The sequence below is a fragment of the Piliocolobus tephrosceles genome, chromosome 11, assembly GCF_002776525.5.
Source record: "Piliocolobus tephrosceles isolate RC106 chromosome 11, ASM277652v3, whole genome shotgun sequence".
In the NCBI taxonomy this organism is placed as follows: domain Eukaryota; kingdom Metazoa; phylum Chordata; class Mammalia; order Primates; family Cercopithecidae; genus Piliocolobus; species Piliocolobus tephrosceles.
Window position 1 is genome coordinate 116,814,725 of NC_045444.1, and position 20,581 is coordinate 116,835,305.

Genomic DNA, 20,581 nt, shown 5'->3' on the forward strand with positions numbered 1-20,581 from the left:
ACAAGCAGTGTATGCATTGCTCTGTTCATTTTTCAAATAACAAATCAATTTTTAGCTGTGTGTCTCCTTTCACATCTCCACTGTTTCTTCAGAATTCTGTAGAGCACCACGATTGCTTTCTTAACCTCTGGGAGCATTCCCTACCTATTATTGCAACTAGCACTTTTCTGACCACTTTTTGTCTTCGAGATTTTATTTGAAATCTCTTATGTGCTCATTGTCCTCCACCATTCTCTTTGTCATCGTAAATCTAACTCCTTTCTTATTATTTTAATGATCTTTAACCAGAAACTGTTTTTTTTACAGGAATTCAAACCAATAATGTGACATGATTGTGTCCTGCTTTATGCTGCGTAATGGGAAGTGCCAATAATTCTCTTCCGGTTGGATAAAAAGATCTCCCAAGTTTTCGTAACATTTAGGAATACTGAGATGTTGATTAAAACATTATCAGAGCAATAACATGATCAACTAAGAACTAGAATTAGAGACTCAGCTTTAAAATTGCTTTAACAGGAAACAGCAGCAATTTCTGAAATTCAGATGCCTAAAATGATTCACCGTATATAGCAATAGTACAGACAGATTTATATTAACACAAAGCAGAGCCAGATGTTCCAGGAGATATCACTGATATTCTCATGAAATTTTCAATAATATGGTATTATTATCATTATGAAACTGCACTGTATTATTTATGAATTAATTTTATGATATATGATGGTATTTCCTTCCTAGCAGCTATAGATTAGAGAGGGACATCTTATTTTTATTTTGCCAAATTTGTTTTCTCGCAGTTGTTGATTAAGATGCATTTTCAAGGTTAGATTTTTATTTACATTCCATTGACTTTCATTTCTCTATGGATGACCTGCTTACTCCATCTAGATTCTGTAGGAATTTAATACTTTTATTTTGAAAAATATTCCAGATATGGTTAGGTGAAGATATCTTTACAATGACTCTGTTCAGTTTAGACTGGGCTTTTTCAGTACCCTCTATATTAGTCTTGCATAGGCTCCGTGATATCTTCTATTACATCTTCGTTTGTTGCTTCAATTCCATTTATTCTGGGCTCTACTGAGGACCACCTATTTTATATATGTTGGTTTTTCCTAGCTTATCCTTTATATGTAAAATCTTACCACCTCCACAAACATCTCAGAATCTTGACGACCATTTTCACATGGTGTCCTTTTTCCCTAGGATGTTCACAGAAGACCAGGATGTAGATGAGAGACTTCTCTGTGACGCTGTATTCAAGCACTTCAAAAGACATAAGCTGGAGATTTCAAATGCAATAAAAAAGACATTTCCATTCCTTGAGGGCCTCCGCGACCGTGAACTCATCACAAATAAAATGTTTGAAGTAAGTGAAGTTTATTTCACAGCCTGGCAGATATGCTTTCATTTTTTACAAGTATTTCTTTAAGTGCTCCTGTAAGGCAGAAAAGAAGAGGAGAAGCAGAGGTCACCAGAGATGGTCCTACTTCCAGCTGAGGAAATAGTGTTCCATGGCACCCTCTGGAGTTGGGGTCAATGGTACTGGAGAAACTGGAATAGAAACAGGTGTTCTCCATAAATGTACAATGTTTTGTAGAATTCATACACTATAACATAAACCAAAATTTAAATATAATTTTAATGAATTGATTTACTGAAATCATAATTAACAGAGCATTTTATTTCAATTAACATCAATTTAAAATACCTAGATCAGAGAACATTAAAACCCACAGGGAATTGGTGTCTAGAGAGGACAAATTTGGAAGTAGATGCTTGTTATTCTTTCTCCAACACATTCGTTTTGTCTTTCCTTTATTTGTGCATTTCTGGAGTCTTGGAATATGGGTAAATTCCACCCATAGGCCCTGCTGGAGACACAGAGCAGTGAGTCATCTCCGGCTATGAATATGCTTCCTCTGTGGCCAAGTTCGCAGCAAGGGGAGAATGGTCGCCTGGTTTCCTTGAGCCCTTCAGGCCAAATCAGTTTTGGGGGAAGAGCAGGGGTTGTCCAGTCAACAAAACAGCCACTCATTGAATTGATTGCCTGCTACATCTATCCCAAAAACATATCAGTCAGGCTCTTAAAGAACTTTGAGCCCACTTTTATCCTTCAAAGTTGCTCCTTTTTACATCTAATGTAAATAAGGGTGAGGAGATCAGGCTCAATCAGTGGGTATTTTTAAGGAGATGGAATTTACTTCTTTCATTACTAGCTATACAAACATGTAAGAATTATGAAACTTTACATGCGAAGATACCTGTGAAGAGAAATTGAAATTCAGTAAACATAAAATTTCTTTTTATGGCTCTTCTGTAACTTGAAAGTCTGTATTTATATTTTCTCCATTCAATATTTTTAAAGGATTCTCAAGATTCTTGTAGAAACCTGGTCCCTGTACAAAGAGTGGTGTACAATGTTCTCAGTGAACTGGAGAAGACATTTAACCTGCCAGTTCTGGAAGCACTGTTCAGCGAGGTCAACATGCAGGAATACCCCGATTTAATTCACATTCATAAAAGCTTCAACAATGGTAATTAGGTTTATTATCTACCTTTTGAGTTCCAGGGCCAATTTTTTTCAATAAGCATATACTGAGCTCCTACCATGTGTGACACATTGTGTTGGGCAGTGGGGATAGAGTAGTTAACAAAATAGACATGTCATGCATCGTCTTGAAGCCCGTGGTATATGGTTATGGTAAAACAGACACATGGAGGTCTGCTTCACTGGCCACTTAGACTCACAGGACAACCAGAGCCATGCCGGCATCAGATTGACTTAGAAGATAAGAAACACAGAAGCCCAACAGGGCAGCATCAGTTGTTTCTTCTCTTTAGTGGGAGTCCTTGCAGTGGACTACATAGCAGCCCACTAAATTGACCACTACCTGCCTTGAGTGACAGCTTAGCTATGGGTGCGGGATCCACTTTGGCATAACACCACATGTCTGTGGGAGTCAATATCTCTTGTAACAACTCCATAGTCATAGCTTTCAGGGTGCCACAGGGACAATCTGAGTTGTAAGAATTATCAATTGAAGGAAGACCACACTTATTCCTTCCCTATAGGTATTTATAGTTCATGTATAGTTTCAGGCAACCAGTCATGGGTCATTTCTAAGCCCAGGGTTTGCCAAGTAAAACCAGGAAAAGGCTACCTTTGTTAGGTTTCTAGAATGATGAGCAAGAAAATTAACCCCGGGTCAAGTTTGACTTTACTGAAGGATAAATAGTTTTGTTAACCCTTTACCCACAAGGGTTAAAAGAAACGTTAATCAAATAATCACAAAACTGATTGCTCTGACAGGGACTATTTTTGGTGCTGTATCAAACTAAAGTTTTGATTCTTGATTTTTTTCCTGAGAAGGCATAATTTATACTATTATAATGGTACACAGTAAAGATGCCCTCTATTTTGTTTTACTTGCCTGGCAAAATTTTATTCCCCTCACAGTTTAATCTCAACCCAGTTCTCCAAATGAGAGATAGAGACATCATAAGAAAAATGAGCACATGTCCTGAAGAGGGTGGATGCTATAGGGACTGGAATAAAAGTGTGAAAGCATGTCTGCGAAACAAGACAAACTGATTCTGACTAAATCCAAGAGTAAGAAGCAGTATAGGAGCTGACCTAAGAGAGATCATTTGGAGGAAGATAGTAAATGGTCTGGAATCCAAAGCTAAGGAATTTGAAGTTTATTTACTAGGCCATTAAAGAAATACTACAAATTTATAAACAAGGAAAAAAAGTTTAGGCAGTTATATATGGTATGGCTTATTGATTTGTGTTAATACTAACATTATCTAGATTAAAATAATTGTTGTAACAAGTCATTCAAGTCAAAAAGTGAATAAAAGGAAATCACGTATCTGGGAACAAATTTCAAGTCAATGTTACGTTTGTAAGCAGGATGGCCCAGGCTGTGGGGATGAAGGGAATAGTGTTACATTTACTGCCCACATTCACAGGGGCTCTGTTCCTCTCCATGGACTGCAGGGATTCCCTTCCTAACCCCAGTGTCCTAACAACTCATGTGTTAGTTTCTGGCACTCCTTATGCTTGGGTGACCTGCACTGAGGCCCACTGTCCCCTTCCTGGGGCAGCACTGCCCACTGCCCCACCCAGCACAGTAGTCCACCCACCCTCAGGGAGATACTGCTGGCTCTCAGACCCTGAAGTCCACACAAGCTGCCCCTGTGTCCCCTGTTATGTTTATTTGGGAACTGTTCATCCTCCCTGACCCAATTAAGCCAACGTTCTCCTGTTTTCTAGCCTCATCTTTAAAGCTGTTGGAGTTTTCTCTTTTATTTTTTATGTATGTGTTTTTGGAGATAGGGTCTCACTCTGCCCAGGTTAGATGGCAGGCTAGTGAGCTATCTCTGCTCACTACAACCTTGACTTCCTGGACTCAAGTAGTTCTCCCGCTTCAGCCTTCTTAGTAGCTGGGACCACAGGTGCACACAACCACATCAGGCTGATTTTGCTAGTTTTTTTTTTTTTTCTGACACAAGGTCTTGCTGTGTGGTCTAGGCTGGTCTCAAAATCCTAGGCTTAGGCGATGCTCCTGCATCACCATCCCACAGTTCTATGATTACAAGTGTGAGCCACTTCACCTGGCTAGTTTTCTCTTTTATGATGGACTCTCTCTAGGACCTGAGACCATCCTTCCAGGGAATCTCTCTGTTTCTTCCTTACACTTGATATATGCCTACCCTGCCAACTGACAATTTTGCGGGTAACACAACTCACTGTGTTTCTATTACTTCTTTATCGTTAAATTTTGAGTATCCCCTTTCTGTGTAGGACACATAAAAGCTCATTGTTGAGGTCGTCTCTTCTCTGTCCCAGAAGATGAGGGGAGAAGTTTAGTTATGTGTAACCCTCTGACTTCTGAGTCACCCGAATGCTGGAAATTCCTAAAAGCCAATTTCCAGATGTTGTCCCTGGTTCTCACAGATCTTCAATTGCTTTCTTCTCTCTCCCACTCTTCAGCAATCCAAGACAAATTGTTTTTCCAAGAAAGTGATCGAAAAGAAAGGGAGGAGAGGCCTGACATCCAACTAAGTCTTGAACAAGGTAAAAATGACAGAATAAAAACTGTTTCTCATTGCTAAGAGGAAAAGGAGACAAGCGAGGTGAGGGCTCAAGGTTCTGAGGGGAAACTGTGAATCAGGGAAGACATGAGGAAGGACCATGGAGAAGTCAAGGAGGGGGTTGTATGAGCTCCTACCCAGATGTCGGGTCCTGGAGAAGTGGCCAAAACAAGACATAGTTGGCTCAACAACCATGAAGGAATCAGAGCCAAGTGTGTCAGTAGGCCAGATTTACAGATGCTAACTACCTAGAAGTAACTGTGATTTAGAAATGTCCCTGTAGGAGGTCAGTATGAAGCTGTGAAGTGTTGAGAACCACAGCTCATGGCCCATGGTCAACATCAAAGAGGAGACCCTTGGGGGAAGAAAAGCTCCTGTTTTATCTGTACTCTTACATTCTCAACATTTTTGATGCCAAACATGGAAAATCTCCCCACACCAACCATCTCCAATTCCCTGCAGAACTGTGAACCCCATCCTAAAGGGATTTCCAAAGGTCACCTCATTAACATAAACTCAGGCTTGGTTGAAATGGGGTTGTTATGCATAACAGGAAGTGCGGCTGAGTCTCTATCACCCAGACTGGAGTGCAGTGGCACCATCTTGACTCACTCACTGCAGCCTCCATCACTTCTGTTTTCAAAGAACATTAGTAGTTTCTGGAATGATAAGAGCTTTTTAATATTTTTCTATTTTACTCAGGACTACAGGTACAAAAATAAAAGTAGAGAAAAGGAGAAGGAGGTGCAAAACATGGGGAGAGCATGACTCTGTTATGTGTCAGGCGTGATTATAGGAGCAGGCGTATTTTTTTCCAGAGAGCACTTCATTTTAGCTCAGAATATTAGTGTGCAGCATCACAGCACTGGGAACTCTGGTCACTGTCTAGAGGTCACCCAAGGAATGTGTGTGACCTCTAGAAGCTGAAAAGACAAGGAAATAGATTGTCCTCTCCAGACCCCAGAAAGGAATAAAGGCCTACTAACATAACGGCTTTAGGCAGTGAGACCCGTGTCACACTTCTCACTGACATAACTGAAAGATAATAAAATACAATAATAAAAATTAAATAACTCTCTTGTTTCTCATTAGTTTCTGGTGAACTAGAAGATTACCAAATGACCAAAGAAGGAGAATCAGAAGAGCTTGCTTCTAGCTTGCTATGATGTGATGTACCAAGTAATTATAACTTAAAAATAATAAAAACAGGCCAGGCACGGTGACTCAAGCCTGTAATCCCAGCACTTTGGGAGGCCAAGACGGGCAGGTCACAAGGTCAGGAGATCGAGACCATCCTGGCTAACACAGTGAAACCCCATCTCTACTAAAAATACAAAAAATTAGCCGGGCGGAGTGGCGGGCAACTGTAGTCCCAGCTACCCGGGAGGCTGAGGCAGGAGAATGGCGTGAACTTGGGAGGCGGAGCTTGCAGTGAACTGAGATCCGGCCACGGCACTCCAGCCTGGGCGACAGAGCGAGACTCCGTCTCAAAAATAATAATAATAAAAACAGAAACAGAGTTCTGATAATGAAAAAAAAGAAGAGGGTAAAAAGGGAGACTTGAAGGAAGAGTCAAATATAGGGAGGAGCAGTGAAAGAAGATTTCAGAGGAAAAAATAGAGAAGCGGGTAGCAACCAGGGTGCAGAAAAGAGTGTTATTGGGGCAAATTAAAAGTTCATAAATCACAATTTTGGCCCAGGAGCAGAGCAACCAGCATGTGAAGATGAGAAGTGCTCCTATGTCACGGGTTTCTCCGAAGAAGTGCCAGAAAGCCCAGAAGCAAAGATGGAAAATGATCAAGCATGTGGCAAAATGGGTAAGGCTGCCTGAGGGCTGTGGGATGGGGATGGCTCAGGGGGCCCCCCACAGACCCTGGGAAGAGTGGAGGCAGGTGCTCCAGTCCGCCCAGAATCCTGTTCTCTGCATTTGCTTCACCCAAGCTTTTGGGAAACTGCAGGGAAGCAAGAGATCGTTATAAAGTTTTATTTATCAGGATGGGCTCTGTTGATTACATATGGGTGATATCATAAAACAGTGCTCTTTAAAGTGGCAGTTATCCTGTTTATTACATTAATATGTTAAGTGACACTCAATATTCCGTGGAACCCAAGACAACCCAGTGAACTTCTGCTGGTAGATAATAGTGTCATTTTGCTACATCTTAGAAAGGCCTCACCCAAAAGACAACTAATCCAGGTACTTAATTGTCAGGAGGGAAGACTGTAGATCTACTCTTACCCCAAACTATACTTTTGATAGAAGACCCAGGGCCCATCCTAGACTCATAGTTCTCAGTTTAGTGGGTTTTTGGTTCCTCTAGAAGAAAGAGAGGAATGACTATCCAAACATCTTTATAAACTCCCGCCTTCTATAGTATGAATTGTCCTAAAATCTGTAACTTTTATTTATTAATTTCTATTTCCTCACCACCACTTGTTATTTTCTAGATACTGTGGATATTGGAAACAACTCTACTTTGGGAAAACCCAAGAGGAAAAGAAGTAAGAATAAACAAGAATTTACTTGCTTTCAGTGTTACAAATACGTTTTTAATGCCAGAGTTTTCTTATTGTCATTGTTACTATATCTGTTATTATTTGCAATACTGTGGTAGACACAATGGTGGCCTCCTCAAAAAATGTCTTTGAGATTGGGCAGTGGAAGGAGGTTGGAAGAATTTTAAATAGTGTGATTGGAAAATCCTAGATGAAAAAAATGGAAGTTAAGTCACTTAATAACCCTACAACGGCCTCTAAGTGCTCACGTTAAAGGAAGAGTCATGTGTACTCACTTTAAATAAAAATCTAGAAATGATGAAGCTTAGTGAGGAAGCTATGTCAAAAGTTGAGATAGACTGAAAATTAGGCCTCTTGCAGCAAATAATTGGCCAAGTTATGAATGCAAAGGAAAAGTTCTTGAAGGAAATTAAAAGTGCAACTCCAGTGAACACTTTAATGACAAAGCAGAGCAGTCTTATTCCTAATGTGGAGAAAGTTTGAGTGGTCTGGATAGAAGATCAAATCAGATTCCCTTAAGCCAAAGCCTAATCCAGAGTAAGGTCTTAACTCTCTTCACTTCTCTGAAGGTTGTGAGATATAGGAAGCTTCATAAGAAAAGTTTGAAGGTAACAGAGGTTGGTTCCTGAGGTTGAAGGAGAGAAGCTGTCTCATAACATTAAAGGGCAAGGCGAAGCAGCAAATGCTGACGTAGAAGCTTCAGCAGGTTGTCCAGAAGCTCTAGCTAAGGTCATTGATGGAGCTGGCTACACTAAACCACAGATTTACAGTGTAGACTAAACAGCCTTCCATTGAAAGAAGATTCTATCTAGAACTGTCATAGCTAGAGAGGAGAAGTCAATGCCTGGCTTCAAAGCTCCACGGGACAGGCTGAGTCTCTTGTTAGAGGCTAATGGAGCAGGTGACTTTCACTTGAAGCCAATGCTCATTCATCATTCTGAAAGTCCTTGGGCCTTTAAGAAGTGTTCTAAGTTTACTCTGCCTGTGCTATATAATTGGAATAAAGCCCAGATGACAGCACATCTGTTTACAGCATGGTTTACTGAATATTTTAAACCCACTGTTGAGACATACTCCTCAGAAAAAAAGATTCCTTTCAAAATATCACTGTTCATTGACAGTGCACGTAGCCATCCAGGAGCTCTGGTGGAGATGTACAAGGTGATTCATGTTATTTCCATGTCTGCTAACACAACATCCATTCTGCAAGCCCATGAATCAAAGAGTAATTTCAACTAGCAAGTCTTAATATTTAAGAAATACATGTTGTAATGCTATAGCTGTCTCTATACATAGTGATTCCTCTGATGAATCTGGGCAAAGTCGATTGGAAACCTTCTGGAAAGGATTCACCATTTCACATGTGATTAAGAACATTCACGATTCATGAGAGGAGGTCAAAATATCAACATTAGCAGGAATTTGGAAGAAGTTGATTACAACCCTTATTGATGACTTTGATGGGTTTAAGACTTCAGTGGAGGAAGTCACTGTAGATGTGATGGAAATATCAAGAAAACTAGAATTAGAAGTGGAGGCTGCAGTGGCTCACACCTGTAATCCCAGCACTTTGGGAGGCCAAAGCGGGCAGATCACCTGAAGTCAGGAGTTCAAGACCAACCTAGCCAACATGGTAAAACCCTGTCTCTACTAAAAATACAAAAATTAGCTGAGTGTGGTGGCTTGTGCTTATAGTCCCAGCTAGTCAGGAGGCTGAGGCAGGAAAATTGCTTGAATCTGGGAGGTGGAAGTTACACTGAGCAGAGATTGCACCACTGCACTCCAGCCTGGCGATAGAGTGAGACTCCATCTCAAAAAAAAAAAAAAAAAGAAGTGGAGTCTGATGATGTGACTGAATCGTTGCGATCTCATCATAAAACTGAGTGGACAGGCTGGGCGCGGTGGCTCAAGCCTGTAATCCCAGCACTTGGGAGGCCGAGGCAGGCAGATCATGAGGTCAGGAGATCGAGACCATCCTGGCTAACATGGTGAAACCCCATCTCTACGAAAAATACAAAAAATTAGCCGGGCGTGGTGGCAGGCGCCTGTAGTCCCAGTTACTCGGGAGGCTGAGGCAGGAGAATGGCGTGAACCCGGGAGGCGGAGGTTGCAGTGAGCTGAGATCGTGCCACTGCACTCCAGCCTGGGTGATAGAGCAAGACTCCATCTCAAAAAAAAAAAAAAAAAAAAAAAAAATGAGTGGATAAGGAGTTGCTTATTACGGATGAGTAAAGAAAGTGGTTTCTTGAGATGGAATCTGCTCCTGGGAAAGATGCTGTGAACATTGTTGAAATGACAACAAAGGATTTAGAATATATTAGTTGATAAAGCAGCAACAGGTTTTGAGAGAATCTACTGTGCTAAAATGCATCAATAACTTTACATGTTACAGAGAAATCTTTCATGAAGTCCATCAACATAGCAAACTTCATTACTGTCTTATTTTAAGAAATTGTCACATCCACCTCAACTTTTATCAACCACTACCCTGATCAGTCAGCAGCCATCAACACCCAGGCAAGACCCTTTACCAGCAAAGAATTTATGACTCACTGAAGGCTCAAATGATTGTGAGCATTTTTTGAGCTATAAAGTATTTTTAATTAAGGTTTGTCCATTGATTTTTTAAGACATAATGCTATTGCATACTTAATAGACTACAGTAAAGTATAAACATGATTTTCATATGCACTGGGAAACCAAAAAATTGAGTGTCTTGCTTTATTGCAATATTCACTTCATTGCAGTGTTCTGAAACCAAACGTGCAATATTTCTAAGGTATACCTATATGTTTTATCCCAAAGACGTTTGAAATTTTTATCTGATCATATCTGTCAGTCTTTTCATTTATGGTTTCCAGGTTTTGTGTACAATTTACAAATATATTATCCTCCTCATAATTTGAAAACATTTTTACTTGCTTATAGAATATTTGAAATACTTTTTAATGTTTAAATCTATAACACACATGGAATTCATTTATTGGTGTATGATGTGAGATGGTGATTAAGAGATATAACCCCAATACCTTTTTCTTCATGATTTGAAATACAATTTTATATATGTTTTCCAGTATACACAGATCTGTGCCTTATCACATTTCTTTATCCATTCATCTGTTGATGGAGACTTAGGTTGTTTCTATGTCTTAACTACTGTGAATTATGCTGCAATGAACACGGGAGTGCAGATATCTCTTAGAGATACTGGTTTCATTTCCTTTGGATACATACCCCAAAGTGAGATTTCTGAATGGTATGTTTTTCTAGTTTTAATTTTTTGAGGAACCTCCATCCTCTTTTCCATAATGGCTATACCAATTTACATTCCCACTTACAGCATACAAGGGTTCCTTTTCCCCACACCCTCACCGGTACTTGTTATCTCTTGCCGTTTTGTTAATAGCTATCCTAATAGGTGTGAGGTGATGTTTCATTATGGTTTCGAGTCACATTTCTCTCATGGATGGTTAGTGATATTGAGTGCTTTTTTATAACCCATTGGCTATTTATGTCTTTTTTGGGAAAATGTTTATTCATATCCTTTCCCCATTTTTAAATCAGGTTATGACATGGTTTTGTTTTGTTTTTGCTATTGAGTTATGTGAGTTCCTTATATATTCTGGACAGCAACCCTTATCAAACACATGGTTTGCAAATATTTTCTCCTGTTCCATAGGATGCCTTTTCATTTTTAAAATTATTTCCTTTGCTGTACAAAAGTTTTTTAGTCTGATGTAGTTCCACTTGCTTATTTTTGCTTTTGTTGCCTGTGTTTCTGGTGTCTTATCTAAAAAATAATTGCCCAGACCAATAACAAGGAGCTTTTTCCCTGTTTTCTTCCTTGAATTTTATGGTTTCATGTGTGACATTTAAGCTTTTAATCTATTTGGAGTTAATTGTTGTATATGATGTAAGCCAAATATCTAATTTCATTCTTTTGCTTGTGGATATTCAGTTTTCTTAGCACCATTTATTGAAGAGGCCATCTTTTCTCCATTATTTATTCTTGGCATCCTTGTCAAAATCAAGTGCCCCTTCTTGACATTTGTATTTATCATACTGCTGGAAGTCCTAGTCAGAGCAATTAGGCAAGAAAAAAAAGTCGTCCAAATTGGAAAGTAGTTAAATTGTCTCTGTTTCTGTGACATTATCTTCTATGTAGAAAACCCTATAGACTCCACCAAAAAACTGTTGGAACTAATAAATGAATTCGGTACAGTTGCAAGATTTAAAGATCAGTTGTGTTTCTATGCACTAACAATGAACTATCCAAAAAAGAAACTAAGAAAACAATCCCATTTACAATAGCAACAAAAAGAATAAAATGGGAACAAATTTAACCAGAGGTGAAATATTTGCACACTGACAACTATGACACTGATGAAAGAAACTGAAAAAGATACAAATAAATCTCATGTTCATAAACTGGAAGAATATTGTTAAAACGTCCATACTACCCAAAGTGATCTGGATAGTCAATGAAATCTCTATCAAAATTTCAATGACATTTTTCACAGAAATAGGAAAAAGGAATCCTAAAATTTGTATAGAACCATAAAAGACTCAAATAGTGAAAGTAATCTTGAAAAAAAGGAGCAAAGCTGGAGGCATCACACTGTATTTTAAACTATATTACAAAGCAAAAGTAATCAAAACGGTACTGGCATAAAAACACACATAAACCAATGGAATAGAATAGGGAACCCAGAAATAAACTCATGAATGTATGTTCAAGTAATCTTTGATAAGGGCATCAACAATAGGATTTTCTTCATGTAAATGTGCCACATTTTCATTTTTCTTATCTGCTTTCTGGAGCTATATATAAAACAAATTCATCACCTTAAGGTATAACTGAATTTGTTTTAACAAATGTGCAGTTATATAAATACCTCCACAATCATGACATGTAAAAGATCACTTGTGTTCTTCTCACCTCTCTCTGATTCTTGACAACAGTTATCTGTTTTCTGTTCATTTGTTTTTTAAGAAATGAGTCCTCACTACGTTGTCCAGGATAGCCTCAAACTCCTGGGCTCAAGTGATCCTCATGCCTCAGATTCCAAAGTAAGTGGGAATACAGGCATGTACAACCCCTCGACCAGGGTTTTTTAAGTGCTGATCTGTTTACATCACTCTAGTTTTGTCTTTTCTGGAGTTTCATATAAATGAATTCATACAGTATTGAATTTACTTATGTTTAGCCCCTTTCACTTAACATGATGCTTTTGAGATACATCCGTGTTATTCTGTGTGTTCATAGTTACTCTATTTTTCATCGCTGAGAAGTGTTTCTTTATGTGAATACATTACAGATGGTTTATTCACCTGTTGATAGCCATTGAGGTGTTTCCTGTTTCAGCTATTACAAATAAAGCTGATAGGAACATCTGAACACAAATCTTTGGGTTGGGCATCTTTTATTCCATGGGGTGAATGCCCAGGAGTGGTGCTCTTGGGTCATATGAACATACATATATGTTCAGTATTTTAAGACTCTGCCAAAATGTTTTTCAAAATGATGATGCCCTCTTGCATTCCCACCAGTAATGCGTGAAACTTCTCATTGCTCCACATACTCACCAATAATTAATAGTGTTAGAAAAACTTTAAATTTTTTATAAAGTTTACATTTACCATTTTTTCCTTTATAATCTGTGATTTTGAGGTCCTATTTAAGGAGTCTTTTCCTAACTCAAGAACCTATGTTTTCTTCAAGTTTTATGATGTTAGCACCTACATTTAGGTCTATAACCCATTTTGGGTTAGTTTTTGCATATAGTTTGCTAAAGATTGATTTCCTTTCTTTCTTTGCATATGTATATTCAATCATTCCGGCATAATTTGTTGAAAAGAGTATCCTTTCTGCATTGAATTAGTTACTTTGACATCCTTGTTGAAAGTCAGTTGGCCATATATGTTTAGGTCTATTACTTGACTTTTTTCTGTTCCATTTATCTGTATGTCTATTTTTATGCCAATACACCATCTTGATTACTGCAGTTTTACAAATCCTGAAATCAGGTAGTGTAAGGCCTCCAGTTTTGTTTTTCTTTTTCAGAATTGTTTTGTCTATTTCAGGCCCGTGCATTTTGAAGATTCTTCTATCTTGCAGCTCAGCTACTCTCAAGATTACATCATTGTCCAAGGTGCTTGCTAAGCTCCAGCCATAATGTCCATGTTCTAGGCCATCAGAAGGAGAAAGGGTGAAAAGCAAAATTATCTTCCCTAGAGGCCTATTACTTTTGCAAGAAGTTTTCCCCAGAACTCCTCTCCTCCTACAACAATATTCTGCTCTCATCTTAGTGGTCAGATCTTAAACTGGTGGCCCTGTCAGGTGTAAGGGAGGTTATGAACTATGGTTTTTCTCTGGAAATATTGATGTCTGCAGCCTTGGAGGTATTCTATTAGTTGATCAGGAGTGGAAAGTAGATATCTGGAAAACCGTATGAAGAATTGACCTTGTCAATTATTTAAAATTTGTGGAATGTTCCTTTGCATCCTAATGTGCAGTCATTATTTGTAAATGTTCTATGCCAATTCAGAATAATGTACATGTGAACTATCTGTTGGTTCTGGCTTCATTCCATGCATATCTTTATCAAGCACAACTTTGTTGTTTAAATTTGGGTTCATAGTAATTTATTTCCTCCACCAAATTTGTATAGAAACATGTTAAATTCTCACACATGGTTGTATATTTGCCAATTCCTCCGTATTTTGTTCCTTTACTTTAAATATTCTGAGGCTATTAATGACTTTATAACTTCTTAGTGGATTTCTTTTATCATTAGACAGCATTCTGCTTTATCCTTATTAATGCTTTTGCCTTAAAATCTCTTTTGCCAAGTGCTAATGTTGTTATACAAACTTTATGCTTTTTTCATATTTTTCACTCTATGTTAAGCCATCTTGTGCAGCTTTGTTTTATGTCTCTTGTAACAGCTCTTAGCTTTTGCAATTTTATCTGATAATCTTAGCTTTTTAATGATTTTTTATTTGTTTTTATTTATTGTGATTCCAGATATATATGGACCTATATCTTCTATGGTAGTGTTGACCATTCTTAATTTGTGTTTTTTGTGTCTCTTTCCTGCTTTCTGATGGATTGATATAATATTCTATATTCTCCCTTTCTCCCTGCTGGTTTGGAAATTAAAGACAAAATTTCTGTAATCTTATTAATCGTGCCCCAATCACCAAAGATGACAAGGATCTTGTAATGGTTTCACTACAAATTTAATACCCTATCTCTACCATTTGCCTATTGTTGTTTAATATTTAATGTTTAACTATAAATTTTGAAACTATTATTTTTGCAGTTGATATTTACTTAAATCAGTTTTTTAAAATCATTTTACACACTCACCATTGTTATTTTTCTTTGGTTTCACTTTTTGTCTAGCTGAGCTAAATTATTTGTTTTTTCCAGAGAGTAATCTCTAAGTGGTAAATTCTCTAAGTGTTGTATGTACAAATTTGTCTTTTTTTGATAGAAATTTTTAGCTAGGTTAAAAATTCTGGGTTGATATTTATTTATTCTCAGTATAGTAAAAGTGATCACTACATTGTCTTCTGGAATCTATAGTATGGCTAATAAAAAATCATTCTTTTATCGTAACTGTAACTTCTTGTTTAATATTCTGTCCTTTCTCTCTAAAAGCTTTTTTCCCCAATATTTAAACAGGAAAATTTTAAGCACGCAGAAGACTTGGGAGAATTGTATACTAAACATCAATATACTTTCATATAGATTCACAATTAACATTGTATCATTCCTGCTTTATCACTTTTCTATCTGTATTAGCCCATTTTCACACTGCTAATAAAGACATACCCAAGACTGGGTAATTTATAAGGAAAAATAAAGGAAGTTTAATGGACTCACAGTTCCATGTGACTGGGGAGGCTTCACAATCATGGCGGAAGGTGAAAGGCACATCTTACGTGGCAGCAGGCAAAGAGAGAGTGAAAACCAAGGGAAAGGGGTTTCCTTTATAAAACCATCAGATCTTGTGAGACTTGTTCACTACCATGAGAACAGTATGGGGGAAGCCGCCCCCATGATTCAATTTTATCTCCCACTGGGTCCCTCCCACAACACGTGAAAATTACGGGAGCTACAATTTAAGATGAGATTCGAGTGGGGACACAGACAAACCGTATCACTATCCAGATATACATTTTTTTATCCACTCCATAACCCATGGTCAAGTTTGAAACATTTCAAGGTTGCAGACATCTGCACCCTTCCCCCTCAAATACTTCTGCCTGCATATCATTAACTACAATTCTTTTATAAGATAAAATTTATAATGAAATGCACAAGTATGAAGAGTACCATTTGATGAGTTCTTATAACCACATTTTTCTGTACCATCAAAATGTTTACCAAGATACAGAACATGATCATCACCATGGAAAGTTTCCTTATGTCCTTTCTGTTATATCTCTACCCACTACCCATCAGGGCAATCACTGCTCTTTGTTTTTCCATGATAACATAATTTGGGTTTTTTAAAAAAAACTTTATATAAATAAGGTTTTACAGCATGTTCTCTTTCTTGTGAGATTTATTTCACTCAGCATGTTTTTGAGATTCATCCGTATCATTGGATGTATCAGTAATTTGTTCCTTTTCATTGCTAAGTAGTGTCCATTGTCTGAATATACTGAATTTTGTTTATAATTCTCCTGATGATCGTCACCTCGAGTATTTTCGGTTTTTTGCTATTATAAAAACTCTCCTCAGCACATTCTTGTAGAAGTCTTTCTGTTTTTTCATATCTCTTATCTAAATACCTAGAAGCAAAATTGCTGCGATATAGAGTAGATGTATCAGTTCTTTCCCCTCAGGACCCATGAAAAGGATGGTGCAGGTGGATGCTGCACTCACAAGTGTGTGCTGCAGTGGAGGAATGCTTCACTGAGGAAACCCATGGGATTTGCTAGCTCGGGGACTGCTAGCAAACCTGCCCAAACCTTACCTTTGAGGGAGATATTATCTTTTTAGCTGGAATTTAAGCAACTCTCTTCTGGGGACATCTCCTCTGGAAAATTTCTAAGGAGGGAGATGTTCTCCACTTTATACTGGTCAGGGAATAAATTTGCCCTGTAATCTGGAGGCTACATGATCTCTGGCTTCCAAGGCTGCTTGCTATTCTAACATCCTTGAAGTTGTACCCTGACACCATGAGTACAGAAATGCCAATGAGAATAGCTTCTCAACAAATTCTTCCCACATTTTTGCTTCTGGTAAATTTCCTCATGAAGACACTGCCCCATCAGCCACTTTAATTAATTTGACCCATGGGTCCAGATACATTTGATTTGCTAAATGTTGTAGGAGCAAATTGCAAATGTAGGTGCACTGGCTCACTCATGCTATCTCAGCACTTTGGGACACCAAGGCAGAAGGATCACTTGAGGCCAGGAGTCCAAAAACAAGCAAAACAACCAAAAACAAGCCTGGGCAAGATAGTGGAACCCTGTCTCTACACACACATACACACACACACATTTCATAAACCGTGAATGTTTTAGGTCTTTAGGTCTCTTATGACCAGCTGACCACCTCTAAGGTACAAGTCACCTTACGTGAGGGAAGCCAGTTAATGCCTGGCTTTCATACAAGAAGCACAGTCCCCAGAGCACACAAGGTGCTCAAAGAAGGGAAGTGTTTACAATTGTTGAGCTTCCCTGAGTAGGATGTACATTTGTCAGGGGGAAGGTAAACAGTGCCTCCCACGTGACTCTTGGATGACTGTAAGCCTTGGGGATCCCAGTTCTGTTCATTGTGTCCAGTCCTTGATTTGTTTGTGTGTGGGGGTGGGGAGAGGGTGGGCATGTGGGGGTACTGTTTGAGGACAGTCTTTCCACTCTATCCTTTTTGTCCATGACACCAACCAGGTAACAGTCGCCCCCCGACCCGCCCCAACAAATGACTGAAAACAGGGGTAGGGACAATGTCTGGAGGATTCTATGTTGGACCTCAGAACCTGGGCCCAGCCTCTGCTGTCTCATGACTGGTGCGGAGAAGCTGACTCAGCATTCTCAGAGGCGGGAGCACTGGAGCAGGTGTTTTCCTTCTGGACAAAGGATTCAGGGTAGTTCTGAAAGACAGATATCACCAATGCTCCTGCTTCCTCCCTGCCTCCTGGGGTTGCAGGTGTTCCTGCCTTAGATGTCGGGATTTTTGCTCTTGCTTCATTGCTGCAAAATTCATCTGTACCATTCCGGTGGCTGCACCTTCATCTTTCTCTCCTAATCATCTCCTTTTCTCACTTAGACCTTCCATCCACAAAATCAGATACAAGTAGAGCAAAAGCATTTTCATTAGCTGTGTCTGGAGTGAAATCTGAATCCCCTGGGCACTCAGAAGGCTGTGCCCACCAGGCTTCTAGGGAAAAGAATGAGGTGTCATCCCTAGGAATGGTCACAACAGAATCCTGAATCTTCACGATAGGTCTACAGAACACTTGCAATACCCCACACTTTTGTCCTGGTCACTGCCCAGGAAGGAGATGATCCCTTTCTGGGGGCTGCTTCCTTCAGTGAACCTCTCATGGTGTGTGGACAGGAGGAGATGAGGGACAGTCAGAAAGTCAGTGCACTGTGGAGTCACTTTTCTGATAAAGGGCACATCAGACTGCAAATGGTCCAGACAGCCAGATTCATGACACTAATGAGTTTCTGGGATCACAACAGTGTTCCTGGAGTCAGCTGCTCTGCAGCCCGAAGAAGGGCTGACAGTGTGGAGGCACTGCTGAGATTATTTAATGAAGTTGTATAGGGATTCTATAATGATTATGTAATTACATAATGAAAACTCACTACATCAGAGTTCAGAATATCTCCCAACTTCCAATACAGAATATTATCTCTAACATCATCAGCTTCAAGGAGGATGCCTTCTCATTGCACATTTGCATTTACTCAACAAACACTTGAAAAAGGAACATGGAACAGCAGTTATCATTCACTCTAAGGTGCCAGCAAGAGTTAATTCCATTAAAAATTTTGTTTCAAAGGAAAGTCATCTCCTATAGTCTCCCAAGCCTGTGATCCACAAGGCTCATGCAGAATTAAAATAGAATTCTGTACTCAACTGCCACACTACTACACAGATCATAAAGAATTTTGCCCCATTCTTGTGGACCAAAGTATGAAAAAAAATCTTGTATACTACTAGCATATAAAGCTCAGAGAATTATATTTATGCCTCTGCATAATTAAATTTATTCTCTTTTGTTTGAAGAAAGAAAGAAGGGGCACTCCTGGACCAGAATAAAAAGCAGAATGCAGAAAAAAATCCAACAAAATGGTAAGTAGGCAAAGTGAAGTCGTTACAGCTTTTGAGTTTATTAGGGCACTGCCCATTGTATTCTTGAAGGCCTGTAGTTCCCGAGGGCCAGGAGAGCTCTGTACCTCCTGTATCAGTTAGGGTGTAGACTAACAGGCTGTGACAAAGAGGCCTGAGAATGCAATGGCTTCAACAAAATGGTTTCTCATGCATGTAATAGTCCAGAGGCCCACAGTTAATAGGGAGGTCTTATCATCCTCAGCATGGCTTTTGTTAGTAGCTCAAGAAATTTTTATTAATTTGGAAAAATGTTCTTAAGAGGGCTAAATGAAGAAAGCAAGGTGTATGTGTATGTGTGTGCACCTGTAAAATATATATATACATATATATGCAACCACATTTTATGTGAAATTTATACTTGTGAAAGTGTGTTTTTATGTATCTATCAATCCTTACATAGATATATGTAATTATTTATCTGTGTGTATAAAGAGACATAAAGCTATAGAAAAATCAATGGCAGTTCATTTATAAAGATATATGCAGTGGTTACATTTAGTCAGTATAATAGAGGTGATGTTTATATTTTTATTTGTGGTATTTAAATGTACCAGTCTGTATTAAAATTTTTAAAATATTCAAACTTTATAATGAAAAAGTGTTCTTTAAAAGGTAATATATGCCAAAAGAAAAACCTAAGGGAATATTTTTGAACAAATCACCATCTGGAGATAGCCATCCTCATCTGTGGCTCTCTCCAGATGATGATGTTTTAGACCATTTTATTTTCTGAATTTTCCATAATTATATATATTATTTATTTTAGTTATGGTCTAAGGATTTCCTTTCTCCTAGTCAATGAAAACTAGGTCTTATTTTCCAAATGATGCTCAGTTTTGAATCAGTGGATCTATATAGTAAGATTTTAGAGTCCTATTGAAAATTGTTCATTTTCACCAATCTATATATCTTCTGTTCTGTTCTTGCCAGTTTAAGTGTCTGCCTGGTTTGTGGATGTACATTTTTGTTTGGAAAGAAAAACAAGTGGTTGCATTTATTTTAAGAATGGGTGTTTTCAGCTGCGCCTGGTGGCTCATGACTGTAATCCCAACACTTCAGGAGGCTGAGGTGGATGGATCACTTGAGGTTGGAGTTCGAGACCAGCCTGGTCAACATGGTGAAACTCCGTCTCTACTAAAAATACAAAAATTTGCTGGATGCAGTGGCAGGCATCTGTAATCCCAGCTACTCGGGAGGCTGAGGCATGAGAATCACTTGAACCTGAAAGGCAGAGGTTGCAGTGAGTCAAAATTGTGCCACTGCACTCCAGTCTGGGAGACAGAGAAAGACTGTCTCTAAAAAACAAAACAAACAAACAAACAAAAAACAAGAATGAGTGTTTTCAAATTAAAAAATTATTTGGACTGAGTCATTATAACATTTTCATTTAAGTCTCTGTGTATTATCCTAACAAATTCTAAGAGACTTCAATGTACAATTAAATCCTGTGTGTAATTTAGAAGTCGACACTCCCAAAAGCAGAAGATGCTCTGGACACCTGCTTGAGGTTCCTTGTCTGAGTGTCTTAAGAAACCCAGGACTCCCTCACTTGAGTTTGGTCCAGCCTGACAGCTGTCGTTCTGCCCAGTTCTATTAATA

At 38.6% G+C, this 20,581-nt stretch overlaps 1 protein-coding gene across 7 annotated transcripts in view; it reads left to right on the top strand.

Annotated features, from left to right (window-relative positions):
* SP140L (SP140 nuclear body protein like) overlaps positions 1-20,581 on the top strand; it is a 66,003-nt gene that overhangs the window by 27,117 nt on the left and 18,305 nt on the right. For all 7 annotated transcript variants that reach the window (XM_026454927.1, XM_026454929.1, XM_026454930.1 and 4 more), the window contains exons 3-8: positions 1,207-1,369; positions 2,369-2,537; positions 5,000-5,083; positions 6,801-6,917; positions 7,549-7,602; positions 18,878-18,943. In XM_026454927.1, the coding sequence (XP_026310712.1) occupies positions 1,207-1,369; positions 2,369-2,537; positions 5,000-5,083; positions 6,801-6,917; positions 7,549-7,602; positions 18,878-18,943 (653 nt within the window). The remainder of the gene's footprint in view (positions 1-1,206; positions 1,370-2,368; positions 2,538-4,999; positions 5,084-6,800; positions 6,918-7,548; positions 7,603-18,877; positions 18,944-20,581) is intronic.